The sequence below is a fragment of the Carcharodon carcharias genome, chromosome 13, assembly GCF_017639515.1.
Source record: "Carcharodon carcharias isolate sCarCar2 chromosome 13, sCarCar2.pri, whole genome shotgun sequence".
Lineage (NCBI taxonomy): Eukaryota > Metazoa > Chordata > Chondrichthyes > Lamniformes > Lamnidae > Carcharodon > Carcharodon carcharias.
Window position 1 is genome coordinate 128,098,932 of NC_054479.1, and position 26,578 is coordinate 128,125,509.

Below are 26,578 nucleotides of genomic sequence, written 5' to 3' on the forward strand. Positions count from 1 at the left end.
TCCCTCCTCGTCCTCCCCCTCCCCCTCCCTCCTCCTCCTCCCCCTCCCTCCTCCTCCTCCCCCTCCCTCCTCCTCCTCCCCTCCCTCCTCCTCCTCCCCTCCCTCCTCCTCCTCCCCTCCCTCCTCCTCCTCCCCCTCCCCCCTCCTCCTCCTCCCCCTCACCCCCCTGCTCCTCCTCCCCCTCACCCTCACCCCCCTCCTCCCCACTCACCCCCTCCTCCTCCTTCCCCTCACCCCACCTCCTCCTTCCCCTCACCTCCCCCTCCCCCTCACCTCCCCCTCCCCCTCACCCCCCTCCTCACTACCCCTCACCCCCCTCCTCCTCCTCACTCCCCCTCACCCCCCCTCCTCCCCCTCCTCCTCCTCCCCCTCACCCCCTCCTCCTCACTACCCCTCACCCCCCTCCTCCTCCTCACTCCCCCTCACCCCCCCTCCTCCCCCTCCTCCTCCTCCCCCTCACCCCCTCCTCCTCCTCCCCCTCACCCCCTCCTCCTCCTCCCCCTCACCCCCTCCTCCTCCTCACCCCCTCCTCCTCCTCCCCCTCACCCCCTCCTCCTCCTCCCCCTCACCCCCTCCTCCTCCTCCCCCTCACCCCCTCTCCCTCCTCCCCCTCACCCCCTCTCCCTCCTCCCCCTCACCCCCTCTCCCTCCTCCTCCCCCTCACCCCCTCCTCCTCCTCCCCCTCACCCCCTCTCCCTCCTCCCCCTCACCCCCCTCCTCCTCCTCACCGCCCCTCCTCCTCCTCACCCCCCCTCCTCCTCCTCCCCCCTCACCCCCTCCTCCTCCTCCCCTCCCTCCTCCTCCTCCCCCTCCCTCCTCCTCCTCCCCCTCCCTCCTCCTCAACGTAGACCAGAATGATTGGATCCTCTCCCTCCTTTTCCATTATCCTTTCAAGATAGTTCCAGGTGTCCCTCACCCTGGCACCAGATAGGTAATGTATTATGGGGGACTGTCTATCCTGTTTACAAAGACAAATAAATGGATTAGGAAGACGAACGGGTGAGTGAAGGAGTGGTGTGAGAAATAGGGGTTCCATTTCATGGAACACTGGCACCTGTATTAGGACAGGAAGGAACTGTACCATTCAACGGTCTCCAACTGAGTTAGGCTGGAATTAGGGTCTTAGTGGAAAGAATAAATAGGGATGTCATAGAACTTTAAACTAACAAGTGTTGAGTGGAGGGTTCAGGTGGAAAAGGTAGTATTCTAAAACAAATGAAAAAGAAGAGAGGAGAGAATTACATAGAAATTGTGATTTAGGCAATGCAAATGAAGGAAAAACTAAAAAATATACAGTAAAGCAATTAAATCAGAAAAGAGAAATAAGAAATGTGAGAGGAAAAACATTTGAGCAGGACAGGTTAGGCTATGTGGCCCAAATAAGCGTGTTTGATACAAACACGCAGAGTGTAAGCATTGAATTGAAGATGTAAATTGAACTTGGAGGATATGACATTGTAGCCATTACTGAAACATAGCTGCAAGATTGTGTAGATCTTGCAACCTGGTATATTCAGTTCCCAGTCCTGACTAAGGATGGGAGTCTGGTAGAAGGGGAGAAGTAGTATTTCTGATTAAGGGTGAAATAACATCCATGGTAAGAAATGACGCAACAAGACAGAAGCAGCAGTGGAGACTTTATAGTTAGAATTAAGAAATAGCAACATATTTAAGACTGTATTGTGAATTGTGCATAGGCCCCATAGCAATTGTGAAGTGGTAGATTGTATAAATGTAGTGATTAGATAAGCATGTAGAAAAGGCAGTGGTTCCAATGGGTGATGTTACCTTCCATATAGTTAGGATAAGTTGAGCTTGTGTTAGAAAAATCGCAATTTCTTTGTTTGTTCAGATTTGTTTTTTGCAACAATGTATCTAGAACCAACAAGGCGACAAGTCTAATAGTGCCTGAACATTTATCTTAGTGATAATATCGTGATCAAGTTCAATGTTATGTTTTTGAAAGGGAGAAATGCTAAAGCAGCTACTAAAATTCTAGATTTAAGTAAGGCTTACTTCAATGTGATGAGACAGAGACTGTTAACAATGAGCTGGATAAATCTAATAATAGGCAAGAAATCAACTTAACCAGAAAAAAGCCATGGCAACTAAAGGGATAAGAGACAACCTAAAACTAAAAGACAAAGCATAAAAGAATGCAAGTAAAAAGCACAGGTACTGGCAAATAGGAGAGAAGCAAAGAACAGCAAAAAGTGAATAAAACAGATGGTAAGAGCTACAGAAAGGGAATTGGAAAAGAAGTCGGCAAGGCATATCAAAATCAACACAAACTTACAATTATACTAGAAAAAAGAGGGGAGTAAAGATCAATATTGGCCCCTTAAAAACTGATAATGGTGATGTTATCAATGAAAATAAGGAAATGGTGGACATGTTAAATAATTACTTTGTGTCAGTATCTACAGTAAAGGAAGAGGATGGCATGCTGAACGTCACAAGGAAGCTAATATCGAATTGGGGACCAGACTCACCAAAATTAATGTAGGCAAATTAATAGTGATGAAGACAATAATGGCACTAAAGAATGAAGAATCCCAAGGACCAAATAGTTTTTCACCTTAGTGTTTTAAACAAAGTAGGTGAGAACATTATGGATGCCGTAACTGCAATCTTCCAAAGTTCCCTTGATTAAGATATCATTCCTTTAGATTAGAAAATTGCATTTGTCATTCCACTATTTAAGAAAGGTGAGAGAGGGAAAATGGGGAATTATAGACCAGTTGGCCTAACATCTGTTGTTGGGAAATTACTTGAGTTTATAATTAAGGATAGAGTGACTAAAATACTTTACTTTTTTAGCTGATTAGAAAGAGCCAATATGGAGTTGTAAAGAGTCATACCTGATAAGGCTGATTGAATTTTTTTGAAAGGTGGGTGACTGAAAGAAAATGTCTATGGATGTTATTTATATGGAATTCCAGAAGGCATTTGATAAAGTCCATCATAAGGGACTGTTGGATAAAGTTGAAGCTCATGGAACTGAAGGCATATTATTGACCTGGTTAGAAAATTGGCAGCAGGAGACAGAGAGTATGAATAATAGGCTGGTGCTCTAATTGGAAGGATGTGACTAGTGACATTCCACAAGGATCTGTTTTGGGACCTCAACCATTCATTGTATTTTATCAATGACTTAGATGACGGGGTAGAGAACCACTCATCCAAGTTTGCTGATGCCGAAGTTAGGTGGCATTGTCAGTATAGATGGAAAGATAAAATTATCAAGAGATATTAATAGATTAAGTGAATGGGCAAAACTGTTGCAAATGGATTTCACATGTGAGATCGTTCACTTTAGACATAAAGGATAGATCAGAGTACTTTCCAAATATGGAAAAACTAGAAACATTGATGGTCCAAAGAGACTTTGGGGAGGGAGGGGTTCCATGTATATACATCAGTAAGATGTTCTGGACAGGAACAAAAAAATCAAAAAGACAAATGGAATGCTGGCCTTTATATCTGGAGGACTATAATACAAGGGGTAGAAGCTGTGCTACAGCTATACAAAGTCCTTGTTAGACCACATCTGCAGTACTGTGTTCAGTTCTGGGCACCACACTATTGGCCTTAGAAGGAGTGCAGCATGGATTAATGAGAATAATATCAGGACTCCAGGGTTAAATTAAGAGGAGAGATTACACAAACTAAGGTTGAATTCCCTGGAATTTAGGCAATTCAGAAGTGATTTGATTGAAGGTTTCAAGATATTAAGGGGAACTGATAGGGAAGATAGAGAGAAACTATTTCTGCTGTTTGGAAACTAGGACTAGGGGGCCATGCCTTTCAGGTATGAAGTTGGGATACACCTCCGCAAACAAAAGGAGAAAGATGTTTGGAACACTCTTTCACAAACGGCAATTGATACTGATATGTTTAAGAATGAGATTGATAGATTTCTGTTAACCAAAGTATTTAAGGGAGATAGGGCAAAGGCACCAAAGGAATTAGGTCACAGATCAACTATGATGTCATTGAATAACTGAACAGGTTTGAAGGGCCAACTGGCCTATTCCTGTTCATATATTTCACAGAAACAGGGAAGGTTAAGGGACATCTAATAGCAGTTTTCAAAATTATGCAAGGTTTCAAGAGAGTAAATAATGAAACTTTGGAGACTGGGGAGAATTGATTGGAAGAATGAAAGATGGAGTTAAAAGAGATCTTTTCACAGTGGATAATTGGAATAAGAACAAAGAAAAGAATGTGAAGTGCTTTACCACAAGAAGCTATTTTGGCAACAAAAATAACATCATGTAGAAGAGAATTGAATAAAAGAAGTGGATAGCTCCAGTTGAAGAGCTTAGAACCATGAAGAAGAAAACTGCACCCTCCCGTGCTGCAAAGCCTATAATAACGATTGAAAAGAGCCGAAAAATTATTTATAAAAATTGCTGAGTGGAATCTTACTGTGAATTTGAATGTTAAGTGCCAGTGGATAATGGGCTGCCGAGTGTGGTGCTGAGTTATTAATCAGGAAGGCCCAAGGTTCAACATGTGATCTGTGTTGAGTTGGTTAATTCATCTCGAATAGTGGTTATGAGCTTCTGTGGGGGTTGGGTAGGGTAAAGCAGCCAACGTCCCTGTACCTAATGGTTATCTAGCGATTTGCTGGAAAATTAGGGGGTGGGAGGTGGCTGTGATGTTATTGGGTTCAGATAGCCTAGCCATGCTCATTGTCTAGGAATGAATGTTGACATTTGTGCAGGGTGGAGGGTGTGTGTTACCTGGAGAACCTGGGTTGGAGGTGGGAACAGAATCTTGGAGGGAATTTAAGAACAGTGTCAGGCAAGCTGCATCCCCCCGCCTTATGTTGGTGCTTCCTCCCATTCCCCCCACTCCATGCACTGCTCTGGAAGAAGCCAGAGTATGAACTTGAGCTTGAAATGGCCAACGTGTCAAGCTTCCAAATCCAGCTAAACTCTTGGGATGGCTGCCATTTGGGGTGACTGGGATATACTTCCTCCATCTTTCTCCTCTGCACTCAACAAGTTATGTTCTTTCCATTCTGCATATATTGGAGGCCATTATTTCTAAGACAGATGGGGGGAAAGGTGCCTTGCAGAGAGAATGCCATGTGGAGGATGAACACAGAGTTGAACAAGTGTTCTGTGAGTGTTTTGCCTTGACAAAGATACTCATTCAAGTGGGCTGGGATATGCTTTGAACTCTCCCCATTGCAGTGCGCCAAATACGGTTGGACCAACATAGAGTGTGACATGTTGAAGTGTTGCAGTTGTCAGGCATTCCTGTGCACCACTGTGCATCCAACCTTGGATGCCAATAAATGTAAGTTTGTGTTTTTTTTCATTCAACGGCTTGTCCCTTTTTGATTTTCGCTGCCTTCTCACCTCATTCTGGCATATCTTATCTCTATCACAAAACCCTCTAGCTCTGTTGATAAAAGCCCAGGCTCCATGCACGACAGGATCTTGATACCCCAGTCGATGCATTGTGAACCGATCTCACACAGGTCAATTTCTTTTCCACAATTAGAATTCACAACATGCTATTCAGACCCAGCTGGTTCATGCCAGCATTTATGCTCCACATGAGCTTCCTAACACCCTATCAGCATAGCCTCCTATTCCTCGCTCCCTCACGTTTATCTTGCTTCCCCTTAAATGTATCCTTCTATATAATCACCTCAACTGCTCCTTGTGATAGAACGTTCCACGTTCCAACCTCTCTGTAAGTTTCTCCTGAATTCCTTGTTGGATTTATCAGTGACTATTTTATATTTATAACTTCTAGAATTCTCCAAAATTAGAAGCATTTTTATGTTTACCCTATTACACTACCTCATAATCTTTCAGACTTCTATCAGGTTACCCCTCTAGAGAAAAGAGCAGCACCCCATTCAGTGTTTCCTGGCAAATTTAATCTCTTGGTTCAGGTATTGTCCTTGTAAATATTTTTTGCACCTTCTCCAGTGCCTCAATATCTAAGAGCTGTGCACAGTGCATCTTTTGCACCTTTCTCCTGATATTTCTCATTCCCTTCTGTCTTCAAGAATACATCCGCTTATCTCTTGAGTCCATTCACACTGTCCTGCTTCTACATCCTACCTGGTCATTTATACCATTATTCTAATATCCTTTGAATAGTAAAGTCCCATCTGATTCTCCCCTTCTTACTCTGAATTTAGAATGGGTTCTGGTATTTGAACCTCTCTACTCCCCAAGTGACTGATTTTCCTTGATCAGGTTTATGCTGGTGAGAGGATTTACTTTGTTTCCATTAAAATCTGCTATACGTATGTGTTTATGATTTTGCCTTTTAAGATAGAGAGCGGGTTGCTGGACTGCAGGAAGGATTGAAAACAGCACATGAGAAGTTCTGCTTTTGGCCTGACAGTCCCTGTCCAGGTGAGGTGGGAGTAAATGTAGAGATTGAGGCTTTATGTGTGCAGCTCATTGCTCTCTTTTTATTCTCTATCCTTACTTTTCTTTCCTTTGTTGAAATGTAGATGACAGTTCTATGGGAGATTGGGGGTGGTAGGGGTTGGGAGTGTGGAGCTGTTGATCATCATGTGCTTGAATTCCAAGTAATGGTAGATCAGTCACCTTGATAATCACAAAAAAACGCTTCAAAAAAGTTCTTTTTTTTTTCAGAAATTCCTTGCTTTTCTTCTGACTCTCTTTGCACGCAGTCACTTCCCTGCTTTGCTTTGCATCCTCCTACCGCGTTCTGCCAGTATGTGTACGTGCATGTGTGAACAATAACTAACAGCAGTTGGACCTGAGTCAGGCCCTTCTGCAGTACAAAAACAGAATTACCTGGAAAAACTCAGCAGGTCTGGCAGCATCTGCAGTACTGCTGACTAGACCAGGTTAGCGGGTTTCCCCATTTAGGTACTCACTTGTCTTTTCATTTACACCTGGCAGATCGGTTCTGGGCTTTACCTTTGAACGAACCGGCAGCCCTCCTGCATGGGGTGACGGAGCGGTTCAAGAGTCTTTGCTCCCTGGAGTCCCAGTTACCGGCCATCAAACATGATGATCTCAAAGACATGGTGAGTCCTATAAATTGGCTCTGCTTCCTTGCCAGGTTATAGTTCCACAGGCATTGGGCTACCCTTCACAGAGCTGCTTTCGCCTCTTTTTTATTGCCAAGTGGAGATTTGACTCCCCACCTCATAAAATAGAGGCATATGCCTGTCACAGCAACCCGAAGATGACTGAATGCAATGAGTCTAAATAGTTGGAAGAATTCCCATGTAGGATCAAAGGCAGGATTAAGACAGAAACATAATTTATGCTAAAACAAAACCCCCCTTTAAGTATTTTATACCATGAATGTGTTTTTTTTTTCCATTGAGAGGTCAAAGCAAAAGACAAATAATGCATGGATGGTGCAAGATGGAGTGGTTGAGGGCTGCCAAGCCCCAAGTTTTAAGTGTTGGGAAAGGGCTAGAATGGGGCTGGTGAGATGTCTCACAGTTCTGAGGTCCTAGGGAAAGAAGAGGTTAGAGCAGGAGAGATTGCAATGAGCCTTCATTTTGACGCAGCAAGCATAAAGAAGATGAAACCTTTAGTGTGTGGAAGGAAAAGTTTCTCATCCTTCTCTCCGTTGATGGTCACGGGACTCTGCTTTGCTCCAGCAACTTCAGGAGGGGTAGGCAGGCATCTAGTGAAGCAAGTTGTTGCTGTAACTCTTGTCATGAGGTCTCCTTAACTTCCTCTTCCTATTCAGTGAAATTCTTGTATCAGATCACAGTTTACTGGCCCTCTGGTTCTCATTCCTGTGTTATTAAACCAGTCACCAGCAATAAATGACACCTGTGGATGCATTGAGGATTTGCTGACCCTCCATTAGACAATGAGAGTTGCAAGTCTATTGATCCTGTGATCAGCGCCAGGTTACTGATTCTGAATCAGTGACGATTGTTCAGTAAGTGCAGCTCTGACCTCTTTTTCTTTTGAACAGACTGTCACGGAGGAAACCATCAGCTCGCTGTTGCAGTTGGTAGAAGATGAATTGAAGTGTGCCACTGTGCCAGACAGCCTTGGACTGAAAATCAGTGCTGATGTCCTCCCTGTCCACCTTTCTGCATGTATCCTCGCTCTGTCTGGCTGGGCTGCTGGGTGAGGATCTAAAGTGCATTAGCTATTTCCCACAGAGTCCATTGACAATGTTAACTAAATCCTAGTACAATCTTCCCCTATGCCTCCCCTGCTCTCTCCACCCTACTTCTCTTCTGAAGGTACTGACATACTGGGGTACAGTTCCATGAGTATTTTCCTCCAGTGCCCTGCTCACAGCAGTCATCCAGTCTCAGGTGATTACGTGGGTGGGATGGGGACTGTATAGACAGTGATGCACAAGGCATTGCAGTTATGAGACAGGCTGGATGGCCCAGTGGATCTTTTCAAGCCATGTGATTGTCCTACGTTCATATGTTTGCATGTTTATATTTGTGTTATGTTTGCACAAATGTGTATGTATTTGTGTCTGTGCACGCACAGGGTATTTGAGCATGCATTTGTGGATGTCTGGGTACGCATGTGTAATTATTTGTGTGTGTGCATGTGCGTGTGTCCTCCTTAAACACCACCTAAAATCAGACTAACTGGTCAGTTATCTCATTACTGTTTGTGAGACATAGTCACAGAATGGCTGCTCTGTTTGCCTACATAGCAATTGCTTCATTTAACTAATTGGTTGTACATGAAGCTTTCAGACATTTCAAAACAAAGTGCTACATAAATACAAGCAATTAAAGCTGGTGAATTGGCTAAAGTGCATTACTGTAAAAACTGTACATTGTCCATGGAGGGAATGGAAGTTGATTGAATAACCCCACAAAAACGCCCAAGTCAAAGATATCAAGTTTGATCATTACAATGAATGATTTTCAGAGTGCGATGGTCATTATGCAGGCAAACCTGGCATCCAATCTGTGTCAGCAACATGGTGAATGACCTAAGATAATACCTTAGGGGAGTAAGTTGAGAAAAACCTAATGCAGAAATTATGTCTACAAGGCAGAGAGAAGATTATTGCACCTAATCTCTGCTCTGCGACTGGGCAGCATCCTGTGAGGAGACATTACAAACTGCTGGCCATATGTTGGAGCATCACAACCAAACCTGATGCTTCTCCATCCCCTAACAAGGACATTTTCTGAATAACAGTCAAGGAATTGGATAATTTATCACTTCCTTCCTTACTCACCTCATCCCTTCAAACCACAACCCCAAACCCCACAAGACAGTGACTCATGCTGGGATGCAGTCCCATAGACATTCAAAGGCATTCCTTTTTTCACTTTGCCATCAATGGCTGTTCTTTATTAGCAAGACTAGGCAGAGGGTGAACAGCTTGTTCGCCATGGGAGAATCACAAATCCTGACCTTTCCCCCGCACTCCTCAAGATCTAACCCAGGAGTTCTGAGGCCAGTTGTAGAATCTCTGTCACCCTGGATGAGGTCAGAAAATTTGAGTGATAGGCTATGAAACCTTGGGCATATATTTGACTGAGACATTGAAGGCAGCATTAAATACGGGGGAGAAAAGTCAGGTGCGTCACAACTGGGAATTCAACTTATTGTTTAATTTGCAAAGAACCCAACTGAATTTTATCTGTAAAAAAATCTCATTGAAGAAAAGAAAAACTTTAATTTATATAACATTTTTCACAATCTCAGAATGACCCAAAACACTTTACAAACAATCAAGTACTTTAGGAGTGTTGTCTCCATTGTAATGTCAGAAATTTGGCAGCCAGTTTACACACAGCAAGCTTCCACAAACAGTACTGTGATGATGATGAGATGATTATTTTAGTTGATCTCACAACCATGAAAAATGTGTTTATGGATGACAAAAGGCTGATCTGGTGGAATTCAAAACTAAATTGATGAAGATGTGATGAAAGATTCTGAGCCTCAATGGTTTGGGTGGCTCTGCACCCCAATAGGTGACGCACCATTCAACTGAACCTCTGGGAAAGGGAGATGGTGGGATGAGAGCCGGCATCTATTTCTAAACTGGCTTCCCTCCACCACACTTGTCTAACTCTTCTTATTTTTTTCCCCCCATTGTGACTAGTTCTTCCTCGGAATTTCTCCACCTGCCGGTTATCACCTGCTCCTATTGCATGCGGAAGGTGGGTCTGTGGAGCTTTCAGCAGATTGATGGCGTTTGCCCGGCCAGTGAACCTGACATTCCCACCTGCAGTATCTCCCCACAAGAAAACAAGCCAGAAAGGTCGACGCCAACTCCGCCTGCAACGTCTCCTCACAGGATGATCACTCGAAGCCAGGATGCTGCCCAGTCACAGAGCAGCGAGCAGGTGCAATAATCTTCTCTCTGCCTTGTAGACTTCATATCTGCAATGTGTTTTTCTCAACTTACTCCCTCCTAAGGTATTAACTGGTCATTCACCATGTTGCTGGCACAGACTGGATGCCAGGCTTGCCTGCATAACTACCATCGCGCTCTGAAACTCATTCATTGTAATGTGTCTTGAAATGGTTTGTTGTGGTGAGTGCTTTATATATTGCTATGTAGGCAAACAGAGCAGCCATTCTGTGATTATGTCTCAAACAGTAATGAGATGAATGACAGTTAGTCTGCTTTTAGGTGGTGTTTAAGGAGGAGACACACACAATTACACTTGCATGTACATTATGTGTGCAAATATGCAAACATTTCTGCAAACATAACGCAAATATAAACATGCAGACATGTGAACATAGGACAATCACATGACTTGGAAAGATCCACTGGTCCATCCAGCCAGTCTCACAACTGCAATGCCTTATACATCAATATCTTAATACACTTCCCATCCCACCCATGTAATTGCCTGAGAGAAGCGAATAGACAAGTTTTAAAAACCTGGTTCTGGTCTTGCATAAGTTGAGATTGTGACCCTGGTTCCCCAACTTATTTAACTGAAATAAACAGTTTACACAAACATCTGTTCCTTCGTCATCTCATAAACCTTGATCAAATCATCCCTAAACCTGCATAGACCCCACTCTTTGAACCTGTCATGGTGATTAAGATGTTTTAAAACTAGATATTAATCTGTAGCCCTCCACTGCACCCTGTCCAAAGTCTCAATATCAATCATCACATGAAGAGACCAAGACTGGAGGCAGGATTGTAACTGAGACCTAACCAAGGTTTTGTACAAGGATGAAAACATATTCTTTTTCTTGTAATCAGTTGTGTTATAAGTGCATCCTACTTGCTCTAGCTATTGTTTCACATCATTCATCATGGATTCTTGAAGGTTTATACATTAGAACATCCTTTCTCTTTTTTTCCATCAATGTTAGTACTTTTTCCTAAAGGCATATTTATGTTCAGCATTCACCCCGCCTTTGTGAATAATGCTGCACTTTTCTAAGTTAAACATCATTTATCAGTCCAATCTGTCCGCACGTCGTCACTCATAAACACACACTTAAGTTTGTATCCCTTCAGTAAAGGGAGATGATCTTTCTAAAACTATTTTTGTTTTAATCAGCATGAAACCAGCCCTTCGCCCATTGGGTCTCGCACACGAAGTCGAGATGTCCACAGTCCCACTCCAGTTGATCGAGGCGAGTCGGACTCTGTCAGTTCACATTTGCGAAACAAGCGACCAGTGACCCGAAGCATGGGTCAAGGAGACATACCTTCCAGCCCACAGCGGAAGCCCAAGCGAATGCGTTTGCCCTCGTCCACCAGCTCTGTAAGTAGCGGACATGCAATAAGGAGGCTCATGGGGCAACGTGAAACTGAGCTTTTATATTGACAAATCTATATCACTCACAACCGCAGTGTTAGCACTTGCACTATATCAGAGTCAGCGCCACTCTTGCTTCTAGAGTCAGAAGCTCTTCCAATTCTAGCCCCTTTTACCTGACTTTCATTGGCAGCCATGCCTTCAACTGCCTGGAGTCCTAAGCTCTGCAACTTCCTCACTAAACCTCTCAGCCTGAGTCCCCCTCCTCCTTTAAGATTCTCCTTAAAACTTACCTCTTTGACCTAAGCTTTTGGCGATCTCTCTTAGAATCTCCTTGTCTGGCTCTGTGTTGAATTTTGCTCAACACTCCTGTAAAGCGCTTTGGGAAATTTTATTATATTAAAGCCACTATATAAATTCAAGTTATTGTGGGTTCAAGCTCCACTTAAACGCACAACCTGGTTGACACTGTGCTGTCAGATGGGATGTACGATACATGTCTTCTGCCTGTTCCCACAAAATGGTTGGGATTTACGTAGTATTCTTGAGACATACCAAAGCCTTTCATTGTCAGTGACTTACTTCATTCCTCCTCAAAGCCATGCAGGGAACAAATAGAAATAGTTTCATTCTTGCTGATAGATATAAATCCAGCAGTGAAAAATCAGTGCCATGTACAATTCTGCTGCTGTCCCTGGAAGCTCCCCAGTAAGTGGCTGAATGCTATTGCCAGGAGGTGCTGGGATTTGATCCCTGTTTGTGCTGAGTTATTTGATCTCACCTAGGGCAGGGAGGAAGTTATTTGTCAGGGATCCTGTTCCCAATTGCCAACCTGCCACCCCCGAATGGATGTTGGATGTTGCCACTTATGCCTGACATTTGGCATTGAAATGATCAAAAGGTATTTAAAAGCATAGATACAGAAAGAATATTACCTCTGGTGGGGGAATCAAAACAAGCGGGTAATAATAAAATAAGAGCCAGGATGTTTAGGAGTGAATTCAGGAAGCACTTTTGTCACACACACTAGTGGGAATCTGGAAGTCTGTTCCACAAAAAGCTGTGGATGCTGGGGGCCATTTGGAGCTTTCAGGACTGAGACCGATAGATTTTTGTTGAGTAAGGGTATCAAGGGATGTGGAGCAAAAGCAGGAAAATGGAGTTGCAGTACAGATCAGCTGTTCCTTCACGCTCATTAAGTCAAATCCTGGAACTCCCTTCCTAACAGTACTATAGATGTACCTTCTACACCAGATGGACTGTAATGGTTCAAGAAGGTGACAATTAGGGATGGGCATTAAATGCTGGCCTAGCCCATGAGAGAATTTTTTAAAAAATCTGATTGAATAGTGGAGCATGCTTGAGGAGCTGAATTACCATCCCTAGTTCCTACGTTCTGCACACTGTCTACAGTTGCACAAGGAGAATGACCATTTGAGAGGTAAAGAGGCAATTGATACCCTTGGAACTGTACTGCTGTTAGAAGCATTCGGGAGAAGATCAGTACAAATAAAGATGATTCGAAAGCCACAGAGATGCATTGGTTAATTCTGATATTTTGTAAGCAGTCTTTCCAGGGTGGTTTCGCACAGTTCTATTTTGTTCTTTTACAGGATAGTACTCGGGGATACTTTAACCCTGTCTCCCAGCACAGGGATTGGTGTCCGTGGATTAGGAGGAAGCTGAAACTAGAAGATAAGCCACTCAACCCAGAGCCAGGAGAGCAGACCTCAGCGCCTGAGATGACAGAGCTAGGGTGGAAGGAGGCACTTGAGGTCCTCTTGTCACTGAACAGCTCCCGGACCCCAAATGAGGGCTCGGACAGTGTTGTAAGTAGTGAGTTTAAGGGGTCAACTTTTCCCTGTTGCTGTCAATTCACATGCCACCTTTCCCAAAGAGATGGATGCCTTGCAGAATAAAGCTCCAGAGGTGCAGTTTTCCCTCTTCTGACCTCAGCTTACTGACTGAGAGTACTGGGAGATATTCAACTGCCGTAGACATTCTAGATGGGGACTGCTGGCTGGCTAACTATGTGACCATGGAAGGCATCCTGCATGGTTATTGAGGTCAGCAGAGAAAATAGGGAAATAGTTTTAAACTAGCGATATTAGTGCAAGTATATCCTATGCCAGTACATCAGGACAGTGCCAGCCTTTAGGTCTATTATATTGACAGCCTGTCCAATTGGAGCATTTTCTGATCATTCAGAAGCCCAGTTGGGACACTGAGCATCCAAATGATTCCCAAACACAGACTGCATTCTAACAGAGAGTGTGTTGGACTTCTGCCAATTGCTGTTTTTAAAAAAAACTGCTGGATTGAATGCCAGAGTTTGAATCCTCCTCATTTTTAATGGAAGGTGGTGGGAGGAAAATTTCCAACCTGTTGTTTGACTTCTTTTTTACTCAGCCCAATGAAGTTGCAGAGGTTGTTGCCATTGTCATGTTGGTGAGGGGTCAGACAGAAAGCTTTTTGTGCCCCCTTTCACCCCTCAGGCTGCTGTTATTCAAAGGGTTCCGAGTCAAGCCAGATGTTTTAACCCAGCAGATGAATGGTTGTGAAGGACTGGGTGTCCTGGAGTAGAGAGGTGCTCTCCCTCCTCTGGCTAACTGCTCCCCTACACAGCCAGCAGGAAGAGACGTGCTGTAAAATTAAGTGCCCTCCCTTCACACGATTATCGATTTCTAAACAGGGAGGTGGAGAGTAACAGCAAAATATTGTATAACCTGTCTGTACTTATGTTGAACAGGCCATGTTCATGTCCCTTTCTTTGTTGTCAGTCTCTTTCAGAAAAGTCCAGCAAGGTATTCCGAATATTCCGACAGTGGCAAGTCCCGTGTTCCTCATAGTGTGAGTCATTCCTTTGAAGGGGAATGGCGATGTAGCTGGTGTTGGATTAAATTGGCATTGGTTATGATGGCTGAGACAGATTTTGAACCTCTTCATACCAGCAAGTGATAGTCTGGAGTGACTGACAGATTATATTTTTTCAAAAGTCTACAGATGTCTTTTAAATGTAGCAAAGTATACAAAGAATGGAGCTGGTCTATGTTTAGCCCATTCTGTAACTTGGTGGAACCCATGAGGAGGAACTACCATTACTGTGCTTCAGAGATGTGCATTTAACATACGTTAAAACATCACAAAGGCTTTGGACAAATGTGAATAAAATGTTTTGATAGTTGCTGCTGCTTTTGACTTTTTTCTTATTTTTTTCTTGGGCTCCTGGTTGTTTTTAATATCATAATAAATACTTCCCTCTTAATCCTGCCTCTATTGGAGTGAAGTGTCCCCACGGTGCCTCGTGAAAGGAGGGACATAGTTACGGATCACTTGTGGGAGAGAGATTAAGGGAAGGAAATTTGGTCTGAATGTAGAGGTAGGTTTGAGAACATGAGAACAAGAGGAGAACATTCAGCCCCATAATCCTGTCTGCTATTCAGAGAGTTCATGGCTGTGAATGTAGTTGCATTATGAGACATGGGGGTTTATGGAGAGATTCTCAGGCAGGGCCCTGATTGCTAAAAGCTGATAAGTGCAAGTAAGTGGGTGGGCAACAGGCAGTAGGCCTGAGTAGGAATATCAGAAGATGTGGGCTGGGATGGATAGTTGCAGGGTTACAGTGCTTTGCGTTGACTGCAGCTGAAGATAAGAACTTCAAGATCACTGTGCCAGAGCCAGTGTAAGTCAATGAAGGCACTTGAGTAAGTAGTTCCCTGTGCAAGTGGCGGGGTGCGGCAGTAGAGCTCTGGGTGAGTCGTTCCCTGTGCAGGGGGTGGGATGTGGGCAGTGGAGCTCTGGGCGAGTCGTTCCCTGGGCAGTGGAGCTCTGGGTGAGTCGTTACCTGTGCAGGGGGGACACAGGCAGTGGAGCTCTGGGCGAGTCATTCCCTGTGCTGGGGGGGGGGATGTGGGCAGTGGAGCTCTGGGTGAGTCGTTCCCTGTGCGGGGGGTGGATGTGGGCAGTGGAGCTCTGGCTTTATAAAGGATAATGGAGTTTTTTTGACGAAACCTTAAAGGTGACACAGAGTTGTCCAGGATTACCAAAATAAATCATAACCTAAGTATCCCTTTTAAGGCATGATTAATAAGGGTCAGGGCAATAATACAATCAAGATGACAAAATAAGCATTAAGTGCCACCAAGTGATAATTTCCCAATTAAAACTTTGTTACTGATGCCTATAAGGCACCCTTTAACCTAGGGTGCTCACTGGTGATGGAAGGCACCACCAATGGACATTCCCTCTTCAGGACCATCTAGGCAGGGACAAGACTAGGGAAGAGAGGCTGACAATCAGAGTGACCCTCCTTCACCAGCATCTCACCCATACCCCATCAATTTTCTCTGCCAGGCCTGAACCTCATTTTAATGATGGTGTTGGGAGGCCAATGAAAGGGGTGTGGGTGAAATGGAGACTGGATATGGTAGAAGCCACATTCAGTTTTGTGAAGCACAAGGAGAAATGTACTAGAAGTGGCTGCTGTTGCTGTGGTGTAATAACATAAAACGGAACAGAGCAGAAGGAAGCCATTCAACCCATTGTACCTGTGCCAGATCTTTGGTAGAGTTATCCAGTTAATCCCACTCATCTGCTCTTTCCCAAAAGCCCAGTAAATGTTTTCCCTTTAAGTATTTATCTAATTCTCTTTTAAAAGTTACCATTGAGTCTGCTTCTATCACCCTTTCAGGCAGTGTATTCCTGATCATAACTTGCTGCATAAAAGGAAAATTTCCTTGTGTTCGCTTCTGGTTCTTTTTCCAATTACCTTAAATCTGCATCCTCTGGTTATCAACCCTTCTGCCATTGGAAACCGTTTCTCTTTATTTACTCTGTCAAAACCCGTCATTGTTTTGAACACCTTGATTAAATCTTGTTAACTTTTACTGCTCTGAGGAGAACAACTCCAGTTTCTACTGTTTCCCTGCATTACCTGATTGCTCAAATCTGTTTCTGCTCTACATCCCCTCCCATGGTGCAAATTTCACACAGCAACAATCTGAACCAGACCCATAAAAAACAATTTTAAACCAAGTAAAACAACACTAATTTGTAACAGAAACCTTAAGAGTACATTGACAGCAATAGTTCAAACTAGAGGGTTCAGCTTGGGTTCATAGCTGTTTTGAAGAGCTTTAAACCTCTCATAATTCATGGTGCATTTCAGTGTTGAGGATTGGTTACATAACCTAGTCACGAGACAGCCCTCAGCACCGTAATAGGAACCAGAGCTCCTTGCTGCCCTCCTCACGTATCCTTTATTTATAGAGGCCTCCAGTGCCTTGTGTGCTGTTGTCAAACAGAAGTTATCACTTGGGCAGTTCACCATTCTTCAGTCCGTTCCTGCTCAAAGGTCCCAAGATATGCACGCCCAAAGCTCAGGTTTTCAAACAGCAGGTTTTCTAATGGGGTGGTGCCCAGTCTGGAAGATAACTACTATGGTTCAAAACACCCACTGGTGGAAAGGAGAAGTGACCTTCTCTATTTAACCCCTCCCTCTGAGTTCTGCCTGATGTGCCTATGTGCAGGCTATTCATAACAGTGGTATCGGCATGAGATGCATTTGAGAGGAAGCTAGGCAAAGAGAACAACCCCAGTTTCTACTATCTCCCCACATTAGCTGATTGCTCCAATCTGTTGCTGCTCCACATTCCCCTCCTGTGGTACAAACTTCACACAGCATCAAACTGAACCAAATCCATAAAAAACAATTTTAAATCAAGAAAAAAAACACGATTTGTAACAGAAACCCTCAGAATCCATTGACAGCAATGGTTCACAAGGGAGAAAGGAAGATAGCAGGTTGTGCTGAGAAGATGAGATGAAGAGGGGGAGGAGGAGGTTCATGTGGAATATAAACACCAGCACGAACTATTTGGGCTGAATGGCCTGTTTTTGTGCTGTGCTTTTCTAGGTATTATTAGACATCAATCTATATTATACAGCAGCATTCGTATTATAAACTAGCAAAATTATATGCACAGTGTGTGTATGTTTATGCGGAAACTATGAGACTGCTTATCCGATAGGCAGAAATTTCCTCCAATTAAATATTGAAAAGACTGAAGCCAGTATATCCAGTACCCACTTCAAACTCTATTCCCTAGCTATCAATCCATCCCTCTCCCCGGCAACAGTCTGAGATTAAAGCAATCTGTTTGCAACTTTGATGTCACATTTGATCCCAAGAGGAGCTTCTGATCTCATACACGCATCATCACTGGGACCACCTATTTCCCCTTCCATAACATCACTCAACTTTGCTCATCTCAGCTTATCTGCAGCTGAAACCCTCACTCATACCTTTGTTACCTCTCAACTTGACTGTTCTAATGTACTCCTGGCTGATCTCCCATTTTCTCACCTACATTAAAGGTGTTATATAAAGAAAAGTGGTTGTTGTATACCTGTTCTCAACTAAGGCAGTCGTGTGGGTGGAATGATTGACTTCAATGCCCCACTGAGATAAGAAAAATAAAAATCAGCCACGTGATCCTGATCACACTTTATACTTTATCCTGGATTGCAACAGTGGTGTAGTATAAACCAGTGGTATTATGACCAGTTGTATGAAGAACTTCAGCTTAAGGGTCAAATTAATTTCTGCCCAATCACAAAGGACTGAAAATCTGCTGCATTTCACTCGGCTCTCAAGAGGCCACTTGCTCATGAATGCGCAATTAGATTAAGAGCTTTTGAGGTATAGTGCAGTTATAGGTCAGGTCACAGCATCACATGATAGCAAATCCATATTAATACAGTATATATTGTATAGTCACAGTAACCCATATATTATAGTTATAGTGTATGTATGATAGTGACCCAGTAATAGTGTAAGGATTAGCCATATTAACTATTGCTGTTGGCAGCACACTCATGGTTCAGTGCAGTACCAAGGGAGTGCTGCACTGTTGAAGGTCCTGCTTCTTCTTTCAGGTGGACATAAAGGATCCCATATACTATTTTAAAGAAGAGTAGGTGAGTTATCTCCAGTGTCTTGGCCAATATTTATCCCTTAATCAGCATCATAAAAACAGAATGTCTGGTCTTTACCACATTGCTGTTTGTGGGACCTTGCTGTGTGCAAAATTGGCTGCGTTTGGTAATACCACGACCACAGGGGGTGCACTACATGCACATGTGGAAATGCAATATAATTGCCTGCAACATTTGAGGATGCACATGACATATTTGGCTACAGTGCCAAAAGACACAGTAACTACACTTCAAAAGTACTTCAATGGCTGTTCATTGGCTCCTCATCAAGCATGTGCTACATCATTTCAGTTCATTTCTCAGTGTGTTCTTTCCCCACCACACAAAAACAAAGCTCTATTTTAGTGGATGTCCTGAATAAAATATAAATGAAAATACCTTGGGATTTGAGATTCATTTGTACTGAAAATCAGCTGAAGTACAAATTGGAAGGTTTTGTGGCACTGTGGGTAGCATCCCTACCTCTGAGCCAGAAGCTCCGAGTTTGAGTCTCATCCCTAGACTTGATGGCCATGGCAGATGCATTCCTAATGTGGCCAAACAAGTTAATTGTCAACTGCAAATCTTTCCATTGCACGCCAATGTCAGGTGGTAAAAGCGGGAGAGATTTCTGGTCAGCCATGTGATGGAAAGAAAGTTGGACCCTTTATATTGCAATCCATTGCTCCAGACTACAACAGGCATGTAAAGTGCATGTTGCCATAGTAACTTGGACTCCATGAGTGATCTGTAACACACCAACACCACAAATTGGAAACATTCACCTAACTTATCAACAGGTGCAGTTATGCATCACTGATCTGGAGAATTTTGTGAAGAATTGCTGAACTCAAAGCAGTTAACAGGGTTCTGATGGAATGGTGTCTGTATGGGACAAGAAACTGCATTTAGTTGGTGCCTTATCACATCTCTCAGCAAGATCGCATATCATGAGCTGCTTTGAAGTGTAATTGTTGTGTTATTTATATGAACTCAATAGCCAATTTATTTACAGCAAAGGTCCAACAAACAATAAAACAGATGAATTATTGGTTAGTTGCTTCAGGACTGAATTTTGGCCAGGTTTCCAGGAGAATTCCTTGCTTGTTTTTAAATAGTGCAGTAGAACTTTTAACACCCCCCAGAATTTGATGGCTAACCAAATAAGAGCATTATATTTTGGACAAGTAGAGCTTGTGGAGTGTGGATAAAAGGCCAGCTAAGACAGTCTGGAGGTGGAAATGAAGATAAGCTGCTTTGGTGGTGGAGAGGATGTGGAGTTTGAAGTTCACCTTGAATTTGCTGCCAAGGTTGTACACACTCTGGTTCGGCATTGGGGGATAGATTCATTATCAAAGGAACAGAGAGTTTTGCGCAAGTGTGAAGAATAATGTTCAATGGAATGAAGCTGTGATCCAACCAAAACTAGAAGTTTGGCAGATTGACAGAATGGGGATGGTTGAGACACCAAAAGAAGCAGTACAAGGGCAGAGCCAAGCATTTATCAGCATACATATGGATGTGATCCCATGCTTGTGGGTAATGCAACTAAGTGGCAGCATTTAAATGGGACAAAGGGAGCCAAGGTTGAATCATTGAGGATTCCATGAGTGACTTTAAGGGGTAGCAGACAGAAACCCTTACTTGAGATGTATTAACTGTTCAGAGAGACAGGAGAGGAATCATACAGTGGCAGTATCATGGAGTCAGATGACAGAAAAAAGGTGGTTAAAAAGAATAGAAGATATAGAGGCAGATAAAATTATGGCTTTCAAAAGGAAACTAGATAAGTACCTGTAGAGAAAAAAATTTCAGAGCCACAGGGAAAGGTCAGGGCTGTGGGAGTAGCTGAGTTGCTCTTACAGAGAGCCAGCACATTCACAAAGAGCTGAATGACTTCCTTCTGTGCTGCAACCATTCTATGATTCAATGCACATGAACAAAGAAAGAATTATATAGATTATACAATACAGTAACAAGCCATTTGGCCTAACCTGCCCATGACAGAGCTTATGCTCCACTTGATCTCCTCGCATTCTTCATCATTTAGTTATATCAGCATAACCCTCTATTCTCATTTCCCTCATGTACTCAGCTAGCTTCCCCTTAAATGCATCTATATTATTCACCTCAACTACTCTCTGTGTTTGTGAATTCCACATTCTCGGTAAAGAAGTTTCTTCTGAATACCTTGTAGAAAGAAAGACTTGCATTGTGAATGATGCTGAACATTGAGCAGTAATCAGCAAACATCCCCAATCCTGACCTTATGATGGAAGGAAGGTCATTGATGAAGCAGCTGAAGATGGTTGGGCCTAGGATACTACCCTGAGGAGCTCTTGCAATGATGTCCTGGAACTGTGATGATTAACCTCCAACAACCAAAACCATCTTCCTTTGTGCTAGGTATGACTCCGACCAGTGGAGAGTTTTCTCCCTGATTCCCATTGACTCCAGTTTTGCTAGGGCTCCTTGTTGTCACACAATGTCAAATGCTGCCTTGATGTCAAAGCAGTCACTCTCACCTCACCCCTGGAGTTCAGCTCCATTGTTCATGTTTGAACAAAGGCTGTAAAAAGGTCAGGAGCTGAGTGACCCTGGTGGAACCCAAACTGAGCATCAGTGAGCAGGTTATTTCTAAGCAAGTGCTGCTCGATAGCACTGTTGATGACCCTTTCCATTGCTTTACTGATGATTGAGAGAAGACTGAAGGAATGGTAATTGGCCAGGTTGGATGTGTCCTGCTTTTTGTGTACTGGACACACCTTTTAGTTCATTCATTCACGGGATGTGGGTTTCACTGGCTGGGTCAGCATTTATTGCCCATCCCTAGTTGCCCTTGAGAAGGTAGTGGTGAGCTGCCTTCTTGAACCGCTGCAGTCCATGTGGTGTAGCTACACGTACAGTGCTGTTAGGGAGGGAGTTCCAGGATTTTGACCCAGTGACAGTGAAGGAACAGCAATATATTTCCAAGTCAGGTTGGTGGGTGACTTGGAGGGGGGCTTGCAAGTGGTGGTGTTTCCATTTATCTGCTGCCCTTGACCTTCTAGATGGTAGTGGTCGTGGGTTTGGAAGGTGCTGACAAAGGAGCCTTGGTGAATTCCTGCAGTGCATCCTGTAGATGGTACACACTGCTGCTATGTGTATTGGTGGTGGAGGGAGTGAATGTTTGTGGATGTGGTGCCAATCAAGCAGGCTGCTTTTTCCTGGATGGTACCAAGCTTCTTGAGTGCTGTGGGAACTGCACTCATCCAGGCAAGTGGAGAGTATTCCATCACACTCCTGACCTGGGCCTTGTTGATGGTGGACAGGGTTTGGGGAGTCAGGAGGTGAGTTATTCATCGCTCGATTCTTAGCCTCTAACCTGTTTTTAAAGCCACCGTATTTATATGGCTAGTCCAGTTCAGTTTCTGGTCAATGGTAACCCCCATGATGTTGATAGTGGGGGATTCAGTGATGGGAATGCCATTGAACATCAAGGGGCAATGGTTGGATTTTCTCTTGTTGGAGAGGGTCATTGCCCAGCACTTGTGTGGCATGAATGTTACTTGCCACTTGTGAGCCCAAGCCTGGATATTGTCCAGGTCTTGCTGCATTTGGACATGGACTGCTTCAGTATCTGTGGAGTCGCAAATGGTGCTGAACATTGTGCAATCATCAGCGAACATCCCCACTTCTGACCTTATGTTGGAAGGGAGATCATTGATGAAGCAGCTGTAGATGGTTGGGCCGAGGACACAACCCTGAGGAGCTCCTGCAGTGATGTCCTGGAGCTGAGATGACTGACCTCCAACAACCTCAAACATCTTCCTTTGTGCTATGTATGACTCCAACCAGCAGAAAGTTTTCCCCCTGATTCCCATTGACTCTAGTTTTGCTGGAGCTCCTTGATGCCACATTCGGTCAAATGCGGCCTTAATGTCAAGGGCAGTCACTATAACCTCACCTCAAGATTTCAGCTCTTTTGTCCATGTTTGAACCAAGGCTATAATGAGGTCAGGAGTTGAGTAGCCCTGGTGGAATCCAAACTGGGTGTCAGTGAGCAGGTTATTGCTAAGCAAGTGCCATTTGATAGCACCATTGATGACTCCTTCCATTACTTTACTGATGATTGAGAGTAGACTTGATGGGGCAGTAATTGGCTGGGTTGGATTTGTCCTGCTATTTCTGTACAGGACATATCTGGGTAATTTTCCATATATCTGGGTAGATGCCAGTATTGTAGCTGTACTGGAACAGCTTGGCTAAGGGCACAGCAAGTTCTGGAGCGCAGGTCTTCAGTAGTATTGCCGGAATATCATCAGAGCCAACAACCTTTGTAGTATCCAGTGCCTTCAGCCGTTTCTTGATATCACGTGGAGTGAATCGAATTGGCTGAAGACTGGCATCTGTGATGCTGGGGACCTCCAGAGGAGGCCAAGATGGATCATCCACTTGATATTTCTGGCTGAAGATTGTTGCAAATACTTCAGCCTTATCTTTTGCACTGATGTGCTGGGCTCCCCCAACATTAAGGATGAGGATATTTATGGAGCCTCTTCCTCCAGTGAGTTGTTTAATTGTCCACTATTCACGATTGGATGTGGCAGGACTTTTTAAAAAATTCATTCATGGGATTTGGGCTTCGCTAACTGGGCCAGCATTTAATGCCCATCCCTAGCAGAGCTTAGATTTGATCCATTGGTTCTGGAGTCACTTAGATCTGTTCATCATTCGCTGCTTATTCTGTAAGTAGCCCTGTGTTGTAGCTTCACTGGTTTGACACCTCATTTTTAGGTATGGCTGGTGCTGCTCCTGGCACGCTCTCCATTGAACTAGAGTTGGTCATCGGGCTTGGTGGTAATGATAGAGCGGGGGATAAACTGGGCCATGAGGTTACAGATTGTGGTTATATACAATTCTGCATATAATGCAATGTAGAAACACAGCAGCCAATTTGCACACAGCAAGATCCCACACACAACAACAAGACTATAACCAGATTCTCTGTTTTCATGATATTAATTGTGGGATAAATATTGTCCTGGGCACTGGACGGAATTCCCTGAGCTTCTTTGAATAGCGCCAGGGATTCTTTTCCATCCAACTGAGAGGGTAGATGGGGCCTCTGTTTAATGTCTCTTTTGAAAGACGTCACTTCCAACAATGCAGCACTAAAGTGTCAGGCTAGATTATGTGCTCAAGCGTCTGGAATGGGAGAAGGGGCCTGGGTTTAGACATTAGGTGATATCAAGTAGCAACCTTTAGAGATGTGGAAACTCATTGTAAACATAGATCCTGTGAGACAGAGAAAATCTAATACATGGAATGATGTTCTAGTGATTTCATCAGTTTTGTAAATAACTACAAAAAGTGACTTTTGATGAAAATCTCTGAGGAAAATAATTGTAACCTGCCTCAGGACTTGATCATTATCCAACAGCTCATTCAAGATACTTTATTTATTTTTATACAGATTGAATGTAATATAGATGTGAAGTTTGAAATGTAGCATGAAAAGATGATTAATATCAGATATTGGTGTTTTTTTGTGGGGGTGGGAATAAAAGGTTTCGAACAGGGGGCAGGAAAACCTCTTCACAAAGAGTTTTGATGCTGGGGAATTCACTTCCAGGGTCAGTGGTTGAGGTAGAAATTGTCAACATTCATCATTAGATTGGATGGATGAAGGAAAAGGGGTTGAAGGGATATGGGAACATGCAAGTAAACGTGATTAGAACTATTTGCTCGTGTGGAGGGTAAACACTGACATGGACTGGTTGAGATGAATGAACTTTATCTGTGTTGTAACTTCTATGTATTCCTATTCATCAATCAAGGACCACAGGAAAGTCAATAAACTAAGAAATAGAAACAAAATAATGTAATAAATGACATGCTGATTTTTGTATGCAGGCGATGATGAAGCTATGTAAATTATGGAAGAAAATGGAAACAAAGTCAGGAGTGGTGCCATTAGAAGGAATCCTTTTCCAATTCATGGAGTTAGGGACTCGATTATTTATCACTCCTGACATAAGTCTTTCCGTGCCAATGGAGATTTTCTCAACATGTTCATCATAAACTGGGGTGGGCAAGTTCTTGGACAGCTAGAAACAAAATGAATGATTGCTATGGGAATTTGTGGATACTGAAGCTGGTGTTTATCTCTCCAAAGATTGAGGCCAAGGAGAAAAGTATGTTCCAAGTAACACCTCTGATTTAGCACTGGGCAGTGTTGCTACATTGGGTTAGTTCTACATTGGCTGCTAAACCATCAGCTTGATGCATTGGGTCTTAGAAACAAATGATATGATTCATTGGAACTTTAACCAACAGTATCAGTGAGGCAGTTCATTCATTCCTTGATCAAAAGCAGGAAAGGAGGTGAAAGTGAGACGGACAGAGCCACCAATTCAACCCATTAGTACTTTAATGTCTGACTAAGTGCACAGAATCTGTTTCTAGTCTGCTTATCGGGCCAAATTCCATTCCATAACTGCAACTCGGATCCTTCCATTCATCAATCTTCTGCACAATTTATATTTGTCTTCTTCATTGTTTCTATTAGGTCTGTAAAAACCCAGATATGTGTTCATCTGGAACAGGCTGTTAATCCACCTACCCTATTGGCATTCTGAATTAATCCTGGACAGCAGTTGTTTCTGGACAGATGTTTCCAATATAATCACATTATAATCTGAGGAACTTCGTTTCATCAAGAATCCAGTTTAAAACTTTACACTTTGTGACTCTGCTCATCACCTTCGGTTTAGAATTACTGTCCATTTTTGGTGTACATGTCATCACAGAATTATAGGCTGACACTTCTCAGCTACACTGAGATGCTGAACAGTCAGAGGTGCTGTTAGGGTTGCTAACTCTCCAGGATTGGCCTGGCGGCTCGAGGAATTAAAGATCAATCTCCTGGACACTGCTTTGTGCAACCCTGGAGAAATATCACTGGGACAAAAAAAATGTTTTATTTGTAATTTCCTTTGAACATTTCTATTTACCAAATATAAAAATATTGAAAATTGGTATAAAAGGCTGTTTGGCTGACAGTCAAGCATCGTTCAATAGGGTAATGAGTCTTTTTTGCTTTCCAATTGGTGTAGAAAGGCAGTACGTTACAAGGATGGATGTGATGGCCGACTAATGGCTGCAGCGTGGGCGCAAGTCATGTGATGAAACTTCCAGGAATACATTTAATCACAGTTGGCAATGCTGGGTGCTGTCTTTTGGATGAGACATTAAACCCCATTGCCTTCTCAGCTGGAGGGAAGAGATCACACAGCACCATTCAAAGATAAGCAAGGAAGCTATCCGACATGTCTTGGTCAATATTTAATTTTCAAATATCAAAGTAAACAGATATTGTCTTATTTGTCTTCCTGCTGTTTATGGGACCTGACTGTGTGAAAATATGCCGCTACGTTTCCCTAATTTACAGTAGTGACTACACTTCAGAAATATTTTACCTGAAAGATGGGACCTTTGACAATGTGGCACTCTCTCAGTATTGTACTGAAGTCAACTTCGGTTAAGTGCTGGAGTCAGGCTTGAGCCCCAAACCTTCTATGTTAGAAACAAGAATGTTATCACAGAGCCAAAGCTGACCATCATAGAAACATACAGCACAGAAGGAGGACATTTGGCCCATCTTGCTTGTTGGGCCCTTTGAAAAAGCTATTCAATTAGTCCCACTGCCCTGCTCTTTATGCCCAAAACCCTTCAAATGTTTCTTTTTCATCTATGTATTCATTTCCCTTTTACAAGTTACGGTACAATTGAATCTGCTTCCACCACCCTTTCAGGCATGCAGTGCAATGCATTACAGATCATAATCATTTCTGCATGTAAAAAAGATCTCATCTCCCCTCTGTTTTTTTTTTGCCAATAATCGTAAATCTATGTCTT

The 26,578-nt window shown here is 43.3% G+C and overlaps 1 protein-coding gene across 5 annotated transcripts in view; it reads left to right on the forward strand.

Annotated features, from left to right (window-relative positions):
• zc3hc1 (zinc finger, C3HC-type containing 1) overlaps positions 1-25,908 on the forward strand; it is a 32,447-nt gene extending 6,539 nt beyond the window's left edge. For 3 of the 5 annotated variants that reach the window (XM_041203644.1, XM_041203645.1, XM_041203646.1), the window contains 8 exons: positions 5,160-5,310; positions 6,306-6,389; positions 6,909-7,036; positions 7,951-8,108; positions 10,075-10,318; positions 11,504-11,710; positions 13,318-13,533; positions 14,485-14,888. In XM_041203644.1, the coding sequence (XP_041059578.1) occupies positions 5,160-5,310; positions 6,306-6,389; positions 6,909-7,036; positions 7,951-8,108; positions 10,075-10,318; positions 11,504-11,710; positions 13,318-13,533; positions 14,485-14,553 (1,257 nt within the window). In that variant the 3' untranslated portion in view covers positions 14,554-14,888. Of the gene's footprint in view, positions 1-5,159; positions 5,311-6,305; positions 6,390-6,908; positions 7,037-7,950; positions 8,109-10,074; positions 10,319-11,503; positions 11,711-13,317; positions 13,534-14,484; positions 14,889-25,776 lie in introns of those variants that run through there. The other 2 variants (XM_041203648.1, XM_041203647.1) reach the window with 2 other exon arrangements.
• Positions 25,909-26,578: the final 670 nt, after the last annotated feature.